The sequence below is a fragment of the Oncorhynchus gorbuscha genome, linkage group LG03 (assembly GCF_021184085.1).
Source record: "Oncorhynchus gorbuscha isolate QuinsamMale2020 ecotype Even-year linkage group LG03, OgorEven_v1.0, whole genome shotgun sequence".
NCBI classification, from domain to species: Eukaryota; Metazoa; Chordata; class Actinopteri; order Salmoniformes; family Salmonidae; genus Oncorhynchus; species Oncorhynchus gorbuscha.
Window position 1 is genome coordinate 15,174,004 of NC_060175.1, and position 17,839 is coordinate 15,191,842.

The 17,839-nt window shown below is 40.6% G+C and overlaps 1 protein-coding gene across 1 annotated transcript in view; it reads left to right on the plus strand.

The window, feature by feature from the left end:
* The first annotated feature begins 6,376 nt into the window (after positions 1-6,376).
* necab3 (N-terminal EF-hand calcium binding protein 3) overlaps positions 6,377-17,839 on the plus strand; it is an 80,879-nt gene continuing 69,416 nt past the window's right edge. Inside the window, exon 1 of the mRNA XM_046339379.1 lies at positions 6,377-6,675. Within this exon, the coding sequence (XP_046195335.1) occupies positions 6,559-6,675 (117 nt within the window). The 5' untranslated portion in view covers positions 6,377-6,558. The remainder of the gene's footprint in view (positions 6,676-17,839) is intronic.

The following is a 17,839-nucleotide window of genomic DNA, read 5'->3' on the forward strand; positions in this document are numbered from 1 at the left end:
CAGAAGGGGTAAACCCAATACGTCACGGTTGCTATAAAACGAAAGGTTCCGTTTAGAACGTTTTCTCATCACCAAATATGGTACTGAGGGGAAGTCTTGTCGCGAGTACTGGTAAACTGAGGATGGAACTAGGTGATACTGGGCCAAAATTCTGCTAATTTTCTCATCTATGAAACATCTGATCTCAATGCACAGTGCACTACGTTTTATAGACATGACACTTTGCCAAAGTTTGAAACAATTGCGTTGTTTGGAGTGCAACGTCGAATTGAGTTTCTGCACATGCGAACTTCACAGATAAGGCGTTCCCCTTCTGAAATATGCAAATACCTAATTCAACGAGCCAAACAGTGCTTGGCCTGTTTTCCACACAATGCTTCATTTGCTTCCACTGTAAACGACACAGGTTAACTATCTTTTTTTATTTTTTCATTGATTTTATTTATTAACAACAAATCAATACATAAAGCACATGAGGGAACACAAGCATACATAGATTACAAACAATGGACAATCGAGCTAGGGGGTACAATATCACATTACAATTACACAAGGACCTTTAAGGGACATGCATATACTTACATTTACATCAATTCTAACAGCTTTTTTTGTTAGTAGAGCATTTAACAGTCTTAAAATACAGTTCAATTTATTTTTGTAGGATACGAAAATGTGGTTTTCTGTTTGAAAATTTATATTTGTGTATATGAAATTTGGCCAAAAGAATAATGAAATTAATTACATAAAAATGATTCCGCTTATTTCTATTGTATGTAAAGAATCCAAACAGTACATCTCTCCACAATAGTGTAAAATCTTCATAAATGTGTTCAATTATAAACCTACTGATGTCTTGCCACAGTTATCTGACATGCATACAATGCCAAAAAAGATGCACAACTGTTTCTGGGTGGTCATTACAAAAGGAGCAATTTGAGTTGATGTTTTCCTTAAACTTCTTCATATAGTTGTTGGCAGGATAATATTTATGAATAATTTTAAAGGAAACTTCCTTAATTTTGTTAACAAGTAGGTATGTTTGTGGCAACATCCAAACTTTTTTCCAACAGATATTATCAATAAATCCATTCCAATACGGCATGACATAAGGTATAGATACAACATCCTGCTGAAACAAGGATCGTATCACTCTGTTGTTGAATGGACCAAAAGAGAAACAAATCTTTCCTACTGATGAGTCAACAGGGTCAATAGAAGGTAGGCTCTGAGGGTCAGGTCTTGACATGTTCCTGAATAACATAGCAACACCTGAGGGAATGGCATCTAAAACAATTGCAAAATCTTTAGGTGTTACAGGGACCTTGTAAAGTGATAAGAATTCTTTATAACTGAGTAAAAGACCCTCTGCATTTACCAGTTGGCTCACCAATAGGATATTATTTCTGAACCAATATTCTAAAAACAGAGAGGTATTTTCATACAATATATCCCGATTATTCCATATATAATATCTGTGTGGAGAAAAATTGTGTTTATAAATTAAGGACCATGACAAGAAAACCTGCCGACGAAAAGCAGAAAGTTTCACTGGAACTTTGTCAATATTATAATTGCAAAACAACATGAAGTTAAGGCCACCAAAAGTAGAGAAGACATGATGAGGAATAAAATTCCAGATAGAAGTGGGTCTTCTTAGGAATTGTTTTATCCAATTGATCTTGAAAGTATTATTTAAAGTAGTAAAATCCAGAAAATTCAGTCCGCCATTCTCACAAGTGTTCATTACAACAGTTTTCCTAATGTAATGGGTACGGTTTCTCCAAAGAAAGTTGAAAAGCATCTGGTCTATCTCCTTGCTTATTTTACGGTCAAGATATAAAGATAGAGCACCATATGTTAGTCTAGAGATACCTTCAGCCTTGGTTATTAGGACTCTACCTTTTAAAGATAAGTCCCTCTGTAGCCATTGATTTAGTTTCTTCTGGGTTTTTTTAATAAGAGGGTTAAAATTGAGTAAGCCTCTAGACTTCTGATTCTTTGTAATGGTTATGCCTAAACATGTAAGTTCTTCTTTTACTGGAATACCATAATATGAAGGTGTCACACAATCTTTGACAGCCATGAGTTCACATTTCTTAATGTCACATTGATCGATATGGGAATTTGGTTAGCATCTTTCAGAAAAAGTGTAGTATCGTCAGCCAGCTGGCTTATAATAATTTCTTTACCAGCTATGGAAATACCTTGTACAGGACTATTATTTAAAGAATTTGCAAGAAGTTGGGTGATTAATAAAAACAGGTACGGAGAGATAGGCAAGGTTGTCCTAATTCCTCTCTTTAATTCAAATCTAGGTGAGGTGCCATATTTCAATTTGATAGAGCTGTTACCATTTGCATAGAGAGTCTTAATAGCCTTACAGAAAAAATCCCCAAAGCCAAGTCTCTCAAGGGAGTGGAAGAGAAACTGATGCTCTACTGTGTCAAATGCTTTATAAAAATCAAAAAAATAGTATGAAGCTATCCTCGGTTATTAGGTCTGAGTAGTCAAGTACGTCTAATACTAGTCTGACATTGTTAGAAATATGTCTGTTCCTCATGAAGCCAGACTGTGTTTCATCAAACAGGTTAACTATCTTGGGTCAGTTATAAATATATTTGACGTAGTAGGCCAAGTATATAGACAGGAATAGTAATGGCGTCTTTTTGTAGGCACTTACTTCGCTATGGTTCTTTGGACAATGCCTATGAATAAAATTAATGGTGTTTTTGTAATGTTTTTAGGTAAACGCCGAAAATAAGGTATGTGGTAAACACAGGTTTATGAGAGCTTATACGTTTTGTTCTATGAGATTATCTTCATCAGCTAACTACACTTTCAGAATTTGTAAGATGTTTTTGTAATAATAAATACAAACGATAAAGCCTTCATAATTCATAAAGGTAATGTTAACTGACTGCTATTATCTCATAGAACAAAACGTATAAGATCTCCTAAACCTGTGTTCACCTCAGACCTATTTTCGGCGTTAATTCCAAACTCCTATGGTAATTTATTTCAGGGTTTTAGGAGTACAAGCTGGCCTGCTCTATTGCATTTTATGTAAGGGGCCGTTCGACATCGCAGCCGACTTTAAAGGAGAGTTGGGACTGAATGATCTACAGATCTTGCACCCTAAATAACTATTCAATATTTTTGTCGATTTGTCAGTCACAATTTACCTATGATACATCAAGGTTGACCAGGTGGCGAATCGCATCTCTGCATGTCTGGCAGACATATCAGTGTGGATGACGGATCACCACCTCAAGCTGAACCTCGGCAAGACGGAGCTGCTCTTCCTCCCGGGGAAGGACTGCCCGTTCCATGATCTCGCCATCACGGTCGACAACTCCATTGTGTCCTCCTCCCAGAGCGCTAAGAACCTTGGCGTGATCCTGGACAACACCCTGTCGTTCTCAACTAACATCAAGGCGGTGGCCCGTTCCTGTAGGTTCATGCTCTACAACATCCGCAGAGTACGACCCTGCCTCACACAGGAAGCGGCGCAGGTCCTAATCCAGGCACTTGTCATCTCCCGTCTGGATTACTGCAACTCGCTGTTGGCTGGGCTCCCTGCCTGTGCCATTAAACCCCTACAACTCATCCAGAACGCCGCAGCCCGTCTGGTGTTCAACCTTCCCAAGTTCTCTCACGTCACCCCGCTCCTCCGCTCTCTCCACTGGCTTCCAGTTGAAGCTCGCATCCGCTACAAGACCATGGTGCTTGCCTATGGAGCTGTGAGGGGAACGGCACCTCAGTACCTCCAGGCTCTGATCAGGCCCTACACCCAAACAAGGGCACTGCGTTCATCCACCTCTGGCCTGCTCGCCTCCCTACCACTGAGGAAGTACAGTTCCCGCTCAGCCCAGTCAAAACTGTTCGCTGCTCTGGCCCCCCAATGGTGGAACAAACGCCCTCACGACGCCAGGACAGCGGAGTCAATCACCACCTTCCGGAGACACCTGAAACCCCACCTCTTTAAGGAATACCTAGGATAGGATAAGTAATCCTTCTCACCCCCCTTTAAGATTTAGATGCACTATTGTAAAGTGACTGTTCCACTGGATGGCATAAGGTGAATGCACCAATTTGTAAGTCGCTCTGGATAAGAGCGTCTGCTAAATGACTTAAATGTAATGTAAATGTTGTGATGCTCTCGAGCACCAATCATTTCAAGAAATTTGAAATTCCCTCCCAAAATATAAATACCAAAAAATATTTTGATACATTGAAACAAAATGTTGTGGGAGATTTTAAAAAGTGTGTGAGTGTGTGACAGGGCACAGACCATAGTTTTAGTTAGTGTTTCCCCTGGGACTAGGGGTGAACATGTAAAATGTATAAAATAGCTTTTGTCACCAAAAGTCCAGTGCAGAGTTTGTGAGGTGTTTGCTGTGCAAGTGTATTTGTGTGAGAGCAACCATTTTAAGGGCTGTCTTGAAGATAATTGTTTGGTGATCAATTGTACTAAGAATGTAGGCTGTGTTGAGCTTTATCACCACTGTTAGTTTATTAAAGTTTGACAGTATTCAGTGTTATCTATATTAAACACTTTTTCTCTTTTATCTCCCCATTGTTATGTAGTTGTATAAGAAAAGCACCACTTATTTTTAAAATTAGGAATCCAATGTGCCATTTGTTTATTTCTGTGTTTACGTGACTAATGCTACTACTTTTTGGAAAATGTGTTGTATAATTATACAACACATTTTCCAAAAAGTAGTAATTATACAACACATTTTCCAAAAAGTAGTAGCATTAGTCACGTAAACACAGAAATAAACAAATGGCACATTGGATTCCTAATTTTAAAAATAGGTGGTGCTTTTCTTACAGAGAAAAGTTACAATTACCTTTAACCTAACACCGAGTGACCTTGTCAAGAGGTTCGGACCTCTTGGTGTAGCAGTTGAGGTGTTGGCTAGAAAGTTACTTGACCTGGGTTTGAGTCCAGGTTGGGGCTACCCCCTGAATTCATTACATTGGAAGCAGAAGCAGGATGGTGCCTGTGACATCATTAGAGAGGCTTATTCACGAGAAGGATTTGGTATAGAGAAGAGTGGGGATATGTTCTGCCAAAGGAAGGGGTGCGATACACTGAGATGCCTGATAATGTAGCAACCTTAATCCAAAACATAAGGACCTCATCATGAGGTCAGGACCTTCTGGTTTAAAAGGTTAAGGTGTTAGCTTGAGAGTTGCCGGACCTGGGTATGAATAACAGCCGGGGCTACCCCCGAATTTGCTGCAGTATTATTAGCTACCCTTACAAAAAAGATTGAAGTCAGAGTCCTGCAATTACTGTGTCCAAAATAATGCAATATAACTGCACTTCAACTGCAGTTATTCTGAAATAACTGCATCCAAAAGACCACAGTTACTGCACCTTTACTGCGGTTTCAAAACTGCCATCTTTTTTAAAGGGTATAGCAAAGATTTTTATAACTAACCAAAGATAGCCTGTTGTTTCCAATGGGAACTAATTAGATCCTATTGCCGCGTTCTAGCATATATTAGCATATTTCCGTTAGGTAACGCCTACTCTGAAGTGCGCGTGTAGTATAACTAAGTTCGCCCTTGCACTCCTTCTAAACAATGCAATATTTTTTTTACTTTGGCAAAGTGTAACATCTACAAAACTTTCTCCACTCTGTTTGTGACAGATTTTAGTTTTGGGTAACAGAAAACTGTATTGAGATCAAGGTTGCTGGATCAAATCTGTCGTTCTGCCCCTGAGCAAGGCAGTTAACCCACTGTTTCCTAGTAGGCCGTCATTGTATATAATCATTTTTTCACAACTGATTTGCCTTGTTAAATAAAGGTAAAACAAATAATTAATCAAAGAGAACATTTGCATAATGTTGACCAAAATCCTTCTCGCTCCAATTTATACTCTCGGCCATCGGGCTTCCTCTCATCACCAAATTTGGTAGTGAGTGGAAATGTCAACCGGATGCTTACATTTTTACGTCCGGTGAAATATCTGGCTCATTGTTCTGTGGGCATAGTCATCACCAGCAGATGGCAATGTCAGGCACAATACATTGCTGATACACCTTTATAAGGGGAAGTGAAATAAATGTACATGCATTTCCTTTATTTTCAAGAAAATCAGTGTTTTGAGGTGAAATATGCAATTCATATTTAAATAAATGTAACCTACATGTAGAAGTAGTCCTAATTGTAATCCCATCCAACATCTGCATTGTAGGTTTATCAATTGTATTCTCTAATTTAGCTTGATATCGCCTGATTCTACTATTTTATAAGATGTATCTTGTAAAATGATGTTAATGCGCCACCTGGTATTTTTTCCTTATCTTGCCTAGGAGGGATGCTCCACGAAGACACTGACCAATCAGCTCTCGAGAAGGTGGGTTACCTACCGCAGAAAGTTGCAGAGCGACATCACTGTTGGAGCACGGTTGCTTCGTTTGACAGCACAGGGCGACACTTTTGAACACCCCCCCCCACAAAAAAACGGCATTTTCGAGCTATTAAAAGAAGCAGGTGTGTACAAGTTGGCTATACAACATCTTCCAAAAATATTCAGAGATGTTGGCGTGCACGGAGATGATCACCATGTGCCTTCAGTCGGCAAAACAGAAGCACCTTCGCGCTCAGCAGCAGCCACTGCGTAGCCACGTTAATGGACTTCCAATTTTCAAAGATGTAAGTAATCTCGTCTTCGCGCTGATTGTTTCTGATAGCAGTGTGCGGATCTATCAAGAAATTAAAATGATTTATTTACCTTTGAATGGTGTATATTCATTTAGGCTACAAGCATCTATATTTAGAAAGAAGGTAGCTAAATATGTATAGTTGCCCATTTCACATACACAATACAGAGCAATATTGTAAGCATGCATAACAACTATTGGGAATAATTTAACTGTGTGTGTGTGTGTGTGTGTGTGTGTGTGTGTGTGTGTGTGTGTGTGTGTGTGTGTGTGTGTGTGTGTGTGTGTGTGTGTGTGTGTGTGTGTGTGTGTGTGTGTGTGTGAGAGAGACTGTGTGTGTTTGAGGGATATAGGGAGAGGTACAGCTGCTGCCTCTGCATGATAAATTAAGCCTTCACAGCTGGAGTGATTTTGGGACCCCCCCCTCCTCCGAACACACACACACACACACCCTGTGGTAGGACAGAAAAGACTTGAGGCCAGTGTGTACAGTACAGTACTTTGCTGCAGAGATACTAGTGGTGCGTGGGTCAGCTGTTTGTTCAGGCACCTGCCTGCATTTGCTAATAACCCATCCGCAACCCCCGACTATATGTGATAAAGGGAAAATCTGAGGGGGGGGGGGGCAAGATTTTGTGTTGTTGCCTGATTTAGATGTGTTTCTGCTTATACTGTAATTTCCAACATTTTGGTAAGCTATTTGTTAGTCAGTGTGTACTGTACAGTGCGTTGCTACAGAAACCTGCAAGCTAACCCATTTCTCTAGTCCCTACCCATCACTACCAGTGTGTACAGTGCGTTGCTACAGAAACCTGCAAGCTAACTCATTTCTCTAGTCCCTACCCATCACTACCAGTGTGTACTGTACAGTGCGTTGCTACAGAAACCTGCAAGCTAACCCATTTCTCTAGTCCCTACCCATCACTACCAGTGTGTACTGTACAGTGCGTTGCTACAGAAACCTGCAAGCTAACTCATTTCTCTAGTCCCTACCCATCACTACCAGTGTGTACTGTACAGTGCGTTGCTACAGAAACCTGCAAGCTAACCCATTTCTCTAGTCCCTACCCATCACTACCAGTGTGTACTGTACAGTGCGTTGCTACAGAAACCTGCAAGCTAACCCATTTCTCTAGTCCCTACCCATCACTACCAGTGTGTAATGTACAGTGCGTTGCTACAGAAACCTGCAAGCTAACCCATTTCTCTAGTCCCTACCCATCATACCCAGGTTGGTTGTCATTAGTGATGGGGAGGAAAATCGACAGTTACACATCAGGATATACAATCTACACACAATACCGAGAATTAATAGCGAGAATGATTTAGTTCAGCTTTTATTTCTTTCATCACATTCCCAGTGGGTCAGAAGTTTACATACACTAAATCAGCATTTGGTAGCATTGCCTTTAAATTGTTTAACTTGGGTCAAATGTTTCAGTTAGCCTTCCACAAGCTTCCCACAAAACGTTGGGTGAATTTTGGTTCATTCCTCCTGACAGAGCTGGTGTAACTGAGTTAGGTTTGTAGGCCTCCTTGCTCACACATGCTTTTTCAGTTCTATGGGATTAAGGTCAGGGCTTTGTGATGGCCACTCCAATACCTTGACTTTGTTATCCTTAAGCCATTTTGCCACAACGTTGGAAGTATGCTTTGGTTCATTGTCCATTTGGAGGACCCATGTGCGATCAAGCTTCAACTTCCTGACTGATGTCTTGAGATGTTGCTTCAACATATCCACATAATTTTCCTACCTCATGATGCTATCTATTTTGTGAAGTGCACCAGTCCCTCCTGTAGCAAAGCACCCCCACAACATGATGCTGCCACCCCCCATGCTTCACGATTGGGATGGTGTTCTTCGGCTTGCAAGCCTCCCCCTTTTTCCTCCAAACATAACGATGGTCAATATGGCCAAACAGTTATTTTTTTGTTTCATCAGACCAGAGGACATTTGTCCAAAAAGTACAATCTGTCCCTGTGTGCAGTTGCAAACCGTAGTCTTTTTTTATGGCGGTTTTGGAGCAGTGGCTTCTTCCTTGCCGAGCGGCCTTTCAGGTTATGTCGATACAGGACTCGTTTTACTGTGGATATAGATACTTTTGTACCTGTTTCCTCCAGCATCTTCACAAGGTCATTTGCTTCTGTTCTGGGATTGATTTGTGCTTTTCGCACCAAAGTATGTTCATCTCTAGGAGACAGAACACGTGTCCTTCCTGAGTGGTATGACAGCTGCATGGTCCCATGGTGTTTATAGTTTATACTTGCGTACTATCGTTTGTATAGATGAACGTGGTACCTTCAGGCGTTTAGAAATTGCGCCCAAGGATGAACCAGACTTGTGGAGGTCTACATTTCTTTCTGAGGTCTTGGCTGATTTCCTTTGATTTTCGCATGATTTTACCGTCAAGCAAGAGTCACTGAGTTTGAAGGTAGGCCTTGAAATATATCCACAGGTACACCTTCAATTAAGTCAAATGATGTAAATTAGCCTGTCAGAAGCTTCTAAATCCATGACATCATTTTCTGGAATTTTCCAAGTTGTTTAAAGTTACATTAAGTTGACTGTATGATTGTGATACAGTCATTTATAAGTGAAATAATCTGTCTGTAAACAATTGTTGGAAAAATTACTTGCCAAAACTATAGTTTGTTAACAAGAAATTTGTGGGGTGGTTGAAAAACGAGTTTTAATGACTCCAACCTAAGTGTATGTAAACTTCCGACTTCAACTGTATTTCAGTTTTACATTTTTTATAAATCTGTAGAATTTTTTTCCCTTTGCCATTATGGGGTATTGTGTGTAGATTTATGACAACATTTTTATTTAATCAATTTTAGAATAAAGCTGTAATGTAACGAAATGTGCAAAAAGGGAAGGGGTCTGAATACTTTCCGAATGCACTGTGTATATGTTGTTTTTGAAGGATCACTGCTTCCGTTGAGTGTCAGCAACTCTGACAATCCCTTTGTACCTACTGTAGGCATGCACAAAAAGCTGTTTCAGGCAGAGCTTGACGCAATCAGAGATTTGAAGCAATTATGCAAAAGCTCCCTAGGAAGACTGCTAACATCCCAAAGTATCCCTTTAAATACTAACAAACTGAAGCATCATAGTGTTTTCTATTGTCTGACAATCATGCATCCCTTGTTGGTTTGATTGTGAAAAGCTGTTTCTGCAGAGCTTGACGCAAACTGAGATTTGAAGCAATTATGGAAAAGCTCCCTTGAAAGACTTCTGTTTATATCGGCTTGTAGAGTAACCTTGAGTACTAACACACTGAAGCTCGTGGTTTCTATTGTGTCGGTTGTACTGCATTGTTGGTCGGATGTTGTTGTTGGTTTGTTGTCTTTTTGGTTGGTTGGTTTTATTTGTTTGTTTCATGATCATTACAGGGAGTCGGCATCTGTTCATTTGTGGATATCTCATTGATATACTGTAACACACTGACGTTCTGAGGTTTCTAACGTCTAGTTTTTATTGGATTCCTTGTTCATTTCTTTGTTTCATCACAGTGAGTTGGGATCGGTTCATCGTGGATCATATCTTATTTATGCGACAGCAGCAATGCACTAACCTCAGGGAGAATAATGCATGCAGATAGATAAAAATCTATTACCTTTGCCATCATCTCCTTGTTTAAATTGCAGCTCAGAAGATAGATTTATCGAGATGCGTGCACTCCTGAGTCCTACCTGACAATACATACAGATGAACTTAGTGAATGGGAAATAGATTTTCTTTCACCCTCGAGAGATAAACCACCCAAACAGCGTGAGAGAATGTTTGGCTAATTAATTAGGTTGATACGTGGGTGAGCTGATATGAATATATTACAAGTCTAAATCGTTCTGAGATATTTTGCCCTTGGAAATGTGTCATCTTATATGGCATTAGAAAATGTTAGCCTGTAACGAAGCCAAGGTTTATAAGTGGCGAAGCGAGCTACAATATGAAGTATTACAGTAACAAGCTAAATAGTTTCAAGATATGCTGGCATATACTGTATTTTTCCCTTGGCAACATACAAAAGTCAGTCTATGATGGCAATTGAAATTCATGGGAGTGTGAAGCTGTGCATAATGAAATTCTTATTTGTTATCTGAACACAACACTGCAGGCCAGACATAATCACGGTCTAAACTCCAATCTGAACACAACACTGCAGGCCAGACATAATCACGGTCTAAACTCCAATCTGAACACAACACTGCAGGCCAGACATAATCACGGTCTAAACTCCAATCTGAACACAACACTGCAGGCCAGACATAATCACGGTCTAAACTCCAATCTGAACACAGTAGGATACACCCTCAGATCTCAACTGCTTAAATTAAGCAGAAGTAGATGGAGAAGGATGACGCTTCAAAAGATTTCTCATCTGAAGGTTGATGTCTTCTTCATTGACTGTGTATAGAATATGGGAGGTGTGGGTGTGTGTGTTTCCTTCCACTAAAAAAACATATGAGATTGTGAAGGTGATTATCCTCAGTCACTTACGGTGAAGGAGATCATCCTCAAGTCACTTGGGCACCTATTTAGACTCTTTCAACCTGAGGTCTGACCTGATGCCAGTCTCCTTCTCCGAACCCGAGGCCGGTCTCCTTCTCCGAACCCGAGGCCGGTCTCCTTCTCCGAACCCGAGGCCGGTCTCCTTCTCCTTATAGAAAACCGTGTCAAAAGGACACATGGTTCTTACTGGCTTAACACCTGCTGACATGCCATCTGAAACAGAGACGCTCTGGGAAGCAAGGCTGACCTTTATCTGCACATTGTAAATGATGCATTATCCTCTCAGAACACTGGAGTAAAATACTGGGCCGTGCAACTTAGACAATCTCAGAGCTGTCTAGGAGCAAATGCCAAGTAGATCATGTTTAGACAGATAAGAGAATGTGTGCGGCCAGTTATATTTAATAGGCTTCTTTCATGCATTTTCTTTCAATCCTGAGGTAGTAGACAGGAAAGCGCATTTCAGCTGACGGCAATATACATGTGTTCCTTTCACTATCAAGTTTTCATTGAAGTGTAAAAAATATGTCTTCAGATCCCAATTTCTTGTGTTATCTTTCATTCAGACAAGAACAATTAAATGGGAATGTATTCGATCATAGTAAACACAAGAGTACGACTTATCGGCCAGTCAAATCTAATCAAACCAAATTTCATTTGTCAGATGCGCTGAATACAACAGGTGTACCAGGAAATGCTTACTTACAAGCCCTTAACTCTTAAAGTTCTCCACAGATCGGTGTCCCACCTACGGGATGGTTGAGCAAATGTGCGCTAATGTGATTAGTATGACGTTGTAACTAAGGAAAGAACAGTGATGCCAAAACGTTGGTAAATACCCATTAAATTGCTAGGAGATTATATATGGAGTGTGCGACTTTATTTTGATAGTTTATAGTTGTAAGTAACAAGGACATTTCCCAGGATATAGACAAATCTTCTGTGGGCAGAAAGCTTACATTCTTGTTAATCTAACTGCACTGTCCAATTTACAGTAGCTATTACAGTGAAAACATACCATGCTATTGTTTGAGGAGAGTCCACAGTTATGTACTTGAAAATGTATATATAGACCAATTAGTCATATTTGGGCAGACTTGATACAACATTTTGAACAGAAATTCAATGGTTCATTGGATCAGTCTAACACTTTTCACATACACTGCTGCCATCCATAATATAAATTGCACCTAGAGTCATAAGTCAGATAATGGCCTTTCTTTTGCATTTCAAAGATGATGGAACAAAAAAACATGCCTTTTTGCTTTGTATTATCTTTTACCAGATCTAATGTCTTATGTTTTTCCACATTTCCACAAACTTCAAAGTGGTTCCTTTCAAATGGTATCAAGAATATGCATTTTATGTGAAAATTGAAAAAAAGGTGTCCCATCCTTAAGAGGTTTTAACCAACAATGCAGGTTTAAGAAAATATTTACAAAATAAACTAAAAGTAAAAAATGTAATTAAAAAGTAACACAACAAAATAACAATAACGAGGCAATATACAGGGAGTACCGGTCCCGAGTCAATTTGCGGGGGTACAGGTTAGTCGAGGTAATTTGTACATGTAGGTAGGAGTAAAGTGATAAGACAATAAACAGCGACTAGTAACAGTGTAAAAACAGGGGTGGGGGGGGGTGTCAGTGCAAATAGTCCAGGTGGCCATTTGATAGATTTTTTAGCAGTCTTATGGCTTGGGGGTAGAAGCTGTTAAGGATCCTTTTGGACCTAGACTTGGCGCTCCAGTATTGCTTGCCGTGCGGTAGCAGAGAGAACAGTCTATGACTTTGGTGACTGGGATCTTTGACAATTTTTTCGGGCCTTCCTCTAACATCGCCTAGAATAGAAGTCCTGGATGGCAGGAAGCTTTGCCCCAGTGAAATACTGGGCTGTACGCACTACCCCCTGTAGCGCCTTACGATTGGATGCCGAGCTGTTGCCATACCAGGCGGTGATGCAACCGGTCAGGATGCTCTCGATGGTGCAGCTGTAGAATTATTATTCTTTTTTTAGGATTTGGGGACCCATGCCAAATCTTTTCAGTCTCCTGAGGGGGAAAAGGCGTTGTGCCCTCTTCACGACTGTCTTGGCGTGTTTGGACCATGATAGTTTGTTGTTGATGTGGATACCAAGGAACTTGAAACTCTCGACCCCCTACAATATAGCCTCCATTTGCAGAGGGAGGTGTTTAGTCCCAGGGTCCTTAGCTTAGTAATGAACTTCGTGGGCACTATGGTGTTGAACGCTGAGCTGTAGTCAATGAACAGCATTCTCACATAGGTGTTCCTTTTGTCCAGGTGGGAAAGGGCAGTGTGGAGTGCGATTGCATCATCTGTGGATCTGTTGGGGTGGTATGCGACTTGGAGTGGGTCTAGGGTTTCCGGGATGATGGTGTTGATGTGAGCCCTGACCAGCCTTTCAAAGCACTTCATGGCTATCGACGTGAGTGCTAAGCTTTTTTGGGTGCAGGGACTATGGTGGTCCACTTGAAACATGTACGGTACCAGTCACACCTACTCATTTCAGGGTTTTTCTTTATTCTTACTATTTTCTACATTGTAGAATGATAGTGAAAACATCAAAACTATGAAATAACACATATGGAATCAAAATATTTTATGTTTGAGATTCTTCAAAGTAGCCACCCTTTGCCTCGATGATGTTTTTTTGCACACTCTTGGCATTCTCTTGGCATTCTCTCTTGCTCACATCGGCTACGGACAGAGTGATCACACAGCTGTCCGGAACAGCTGGTGCTCGCATGCATGCTTCAGTGTAGCTTGCCTTCGACGCGAACATAAAAGGCATTTAGCTGTTCTGGTAGGCTCGTGTCACTGGGCTGCTCGCGACTGGGTTTCCCTTTGTAGCCAGTAGTAGTTTCCAAGCCCTGCCACATCCGACGAGCATCAGAGCCGGTGTAGTCAGATTCAACTTTAATCCTGTATTGACGCTTTGACTGTTTGATGATTTGTCTGAGGGCATAGAGGGATTACTTATAAGTGTCTGGATTAGAGTCCCGCTCCTTAAAAGCGGCAGCTCTGGCCTTTAGCTCGGTGAGAATGTTTCCTGTAATCCATGGCTTCTGGATTGGATATGTACATATGGTCACTGAGGGGACGACATCGTCGATGTACTTATTGATGAAGCCGGTGACTGAGGTGGTTTACTCCTCAATGCCATTGGATGAATCCAAGAACATATTCCAGTCTGTGCTAGCAAAACAGTCCTGTAGTTTAGCATCCGCGTCATCTGACCACTTCTGTATTGAGCGAGTCACTGGTACTTCCTGATTTTAGTTTTTGCTTGTTAGCAGGAATCAGGAGGATCGCATTCTGGTCAGATTTGCCAAATGGAGTGTGAGGGAGAGCTGTGTGTGGAGTAAAGGTGGTCTAAAGTGTTTCCCTCTGGTTGCACGTGAGATGCTGGTATAAATTAGGTGAAACTGATTTAAGTTTGCCTGCATTACAGTGCCGCTTCTGAATGAGCATTTTCTTGTTTGCTTATGGCCTTATACAGCTCATTGAGTGCGGTCTTAGTGCCAGCATCGGTTTGTGGTGGTAAATAGACGGCTACGAAAAATACAGATGAAAACCCTCTTGGTAGATAGTGTGGTCTACAGCTTATCATAAGGTACTCTACCTCAGGCGAGCATTACCTTGAGACTTCCTTAATATTAGAGATTGCGCACCAGCTGTTATTGACAAACACCACCACCTCTCATCAGACATAGCTGTTCTGTCCTGCCGATGCACGGAAAACCCTACCAACTTCCACGACGCTGTGAAACATAAGATATTACAGTTTTTAATGTCCCGTTGGTAGGATAGTCTCGAACGGTTCTCATCCACTTTAATTTTCAGTGATTGCATGTTGGCTAATAGAACGGATGGGTTACCCACTCGCTAAAGAGTTCTCACAAAGCACCCGGATCTCAGCCCCCTGTATCTTTTGTCTTTTCATCATGTGAATGTCGGGGATTTGGGCCTGGCGTAGGAGAAACGGTATATCCTTCGCATCAGACTCATTAAAGAAAAATTCTTTGTCCAGTTCAATGTGAGTCAACGCTGTTCTGACATCCAGAACCTATTTTTGGTCATAAGAGACGGTAGCAGCAACATTATGTACAAAATAAGTTACAATGCGAAAAAAACACACAAAATAACACAATTGGTTTTGTAACCGTAAAACGGTAGCCATCCCTTCCAGCGCCATTATGATCAGACATCCGTCCAAAGTAGAACAAATTAGTGTTTGATTATTGTTCATACTATTTGACTCAGTCAACTGGTCTGGGGCTATTTACGTTACAAATAGACATTGACAGCAGGTGGCATAGTTGAAAATGCTGAGCTTGTTGACTTCTGAAAGGTGCTGTCATGCAGGTGAAAGAGGACCCAAAAGCGACTTGGCGAAAACAGAGTCTTTAATCCAGTAAAGTAAATACAAACAAAAAACACAACTTTCACTCGAAATGACGAGGACAAACTGGAGACTCTATCTTGAACAGCAGGTGAACAGCAGGTTGCCTCGGGAAGGCACTTGAACCAGACAGACTCAGACACCTGCTCACCACGCAGCATCTGAGGAAAACACGACACGACAGGGCGATACACAAACACAGCACGGTGAATTCTAGACAAGGAACCGACAGGACAGGAACGGAACACAAAGGAAGAAATAGGGACTCTAATCAGGGGAAAGGATCGGGAACAGGTGTGGGAAGACTAAATGATTGATTAGGGGAATAGGAACAGCTGGGAGCAGGAACGGAACGATAGAGAGAAGAGAGAGCGAGAGAGTGAGAGAGGGAGGGGGAGAGAGAGGGATAGAAAGAGGGAAAGAACCTAATAAGACCAGCAGAGGGAAACGAATAGAATGGGAAGCACAGGGACAAGACAAGATAATAAATGACAAAACATGACAGGTGCACAATGCATCTCAGAAAAGGTCCTAGGAATCCTATTAAAACCTGTTTTAATACTACGAAAACTCCCAGCTCAGAGTAGGTTTCAGGTTCATGCTAAGACACTGCTAAAACTCAAACTCTCAGCCAGATGTAAAATTAATTCATAAAAGTTTCTTAGCTGGTAATCGCGACAATTTGAGGTAACGCAAAGAAAAGATCATTATGACTCATTGACATTGTTGCAAATTATGGGGAATAACCAATAGCGAGGAGGCTTTGCCAGCTTTGACCTCTACTGCACACTTCAGACAAACGCAGGGAATGTGACTGTACATCAAATGTTGCAATGGTAAAATGTTTGATCAAATTTTCACCTGATATGATCACTTTGCCTACTATTAATTAATTGCCTAATTTTCACCTGACATGATCACTTTGCCAAATTTTAATTAATGTGCCTAATATGTTGGCATGAATAACTTTTTTTATTTTATTTTTTTAACCAATTCTGATGGTTGTAAAAAGTGGATATATTTTGATAATATTACCATTATATCAACACACTCGTCACTCCCGTTTAAGAACTCTAAATCGCTTTGGCACAGGAAGCATCAAGTCACTTGCCAATAATGTTGCATTACATTTTTGAAAGGTCTATCATTTTCATCGAAAACAATTAAAGTTAACATGAACCTCTAAATGCCTTCAATTGACCCATTTTTATAGGCATACCCAATTTAAGCTCTTTTTTTTACAATGTCATATTTTTCCCTCAAATCAATAACTTGAAGTAGCATGATATAGGTTAATTAAGTAATTGAAAGAAAAATGTGATTATTTATTAGCCCAGTGGTTATAAGCATGGCTATTTGGGCATATCATGTGAAATTAGGCCTCATGTGAAATCATTGTCAAAAGCGCAAGAGAAACTGTTGCATGTACAGATGTCGGATCTTAATTTGAGCAAGTTTGGAAATGTGAATTATGTGGATTATAGTTCATGGACATTTTTGTAGGGTTTGACACATTTGACAAGTCGGAAATGTCAGAGTGGAAATTAAACTTCAGAAGCCTTTTTAAACCTCAAATACACTACACGTTTTAAATGTCCTGCATTTCAGGAAAGTTCTCCTGCAACAGTGGCGCAGGAACCACTGACTTAAATTTTTTTATCAAGTCACTTGCTGTTAACTCTTAACTGGTTAGGACAGCTCACGAGGTGCTCTAAGTGTCTGTCGACAAGGTGTGACTATTATGCCTAAAATGGCTTCATGCATAGCTTTTATTTCTACCCATAAGAGTAGAATGTCTCTACTCTTAGCACTTATGATCATTTGTCTACTCTGAGGCGCTTTGTGGACACAGCCCCTGATGTCTAAGGCCATTCGTCTTCACTTATCCCAAGTGATGGAGAAATCAGTTTGAGGATGAGCAATTGCTTGCCAAATGTAAAAGATTGAGTTCATTTTGATTTGTTCACAAGGTAATCCTATGACTATGACTAAATGCCCAGACAAGTGGATGTACACATTTCTCTGTATGCTTGTTTCCTTGTTATGGTACCTCATTCAAAAAGGATTGGAATAGCCTGCCTATGAAATGCTCTATGGGCATAAAAGATGACCAGAGTTCCTGGGAACTGTCTTTTTGATGAATTACCCTGATTTGAAATAGTTTTTGGAGAAAGCCTATTGTGACGCTTTGTTAAAAGCTGTACCTAAAATGTTTCCC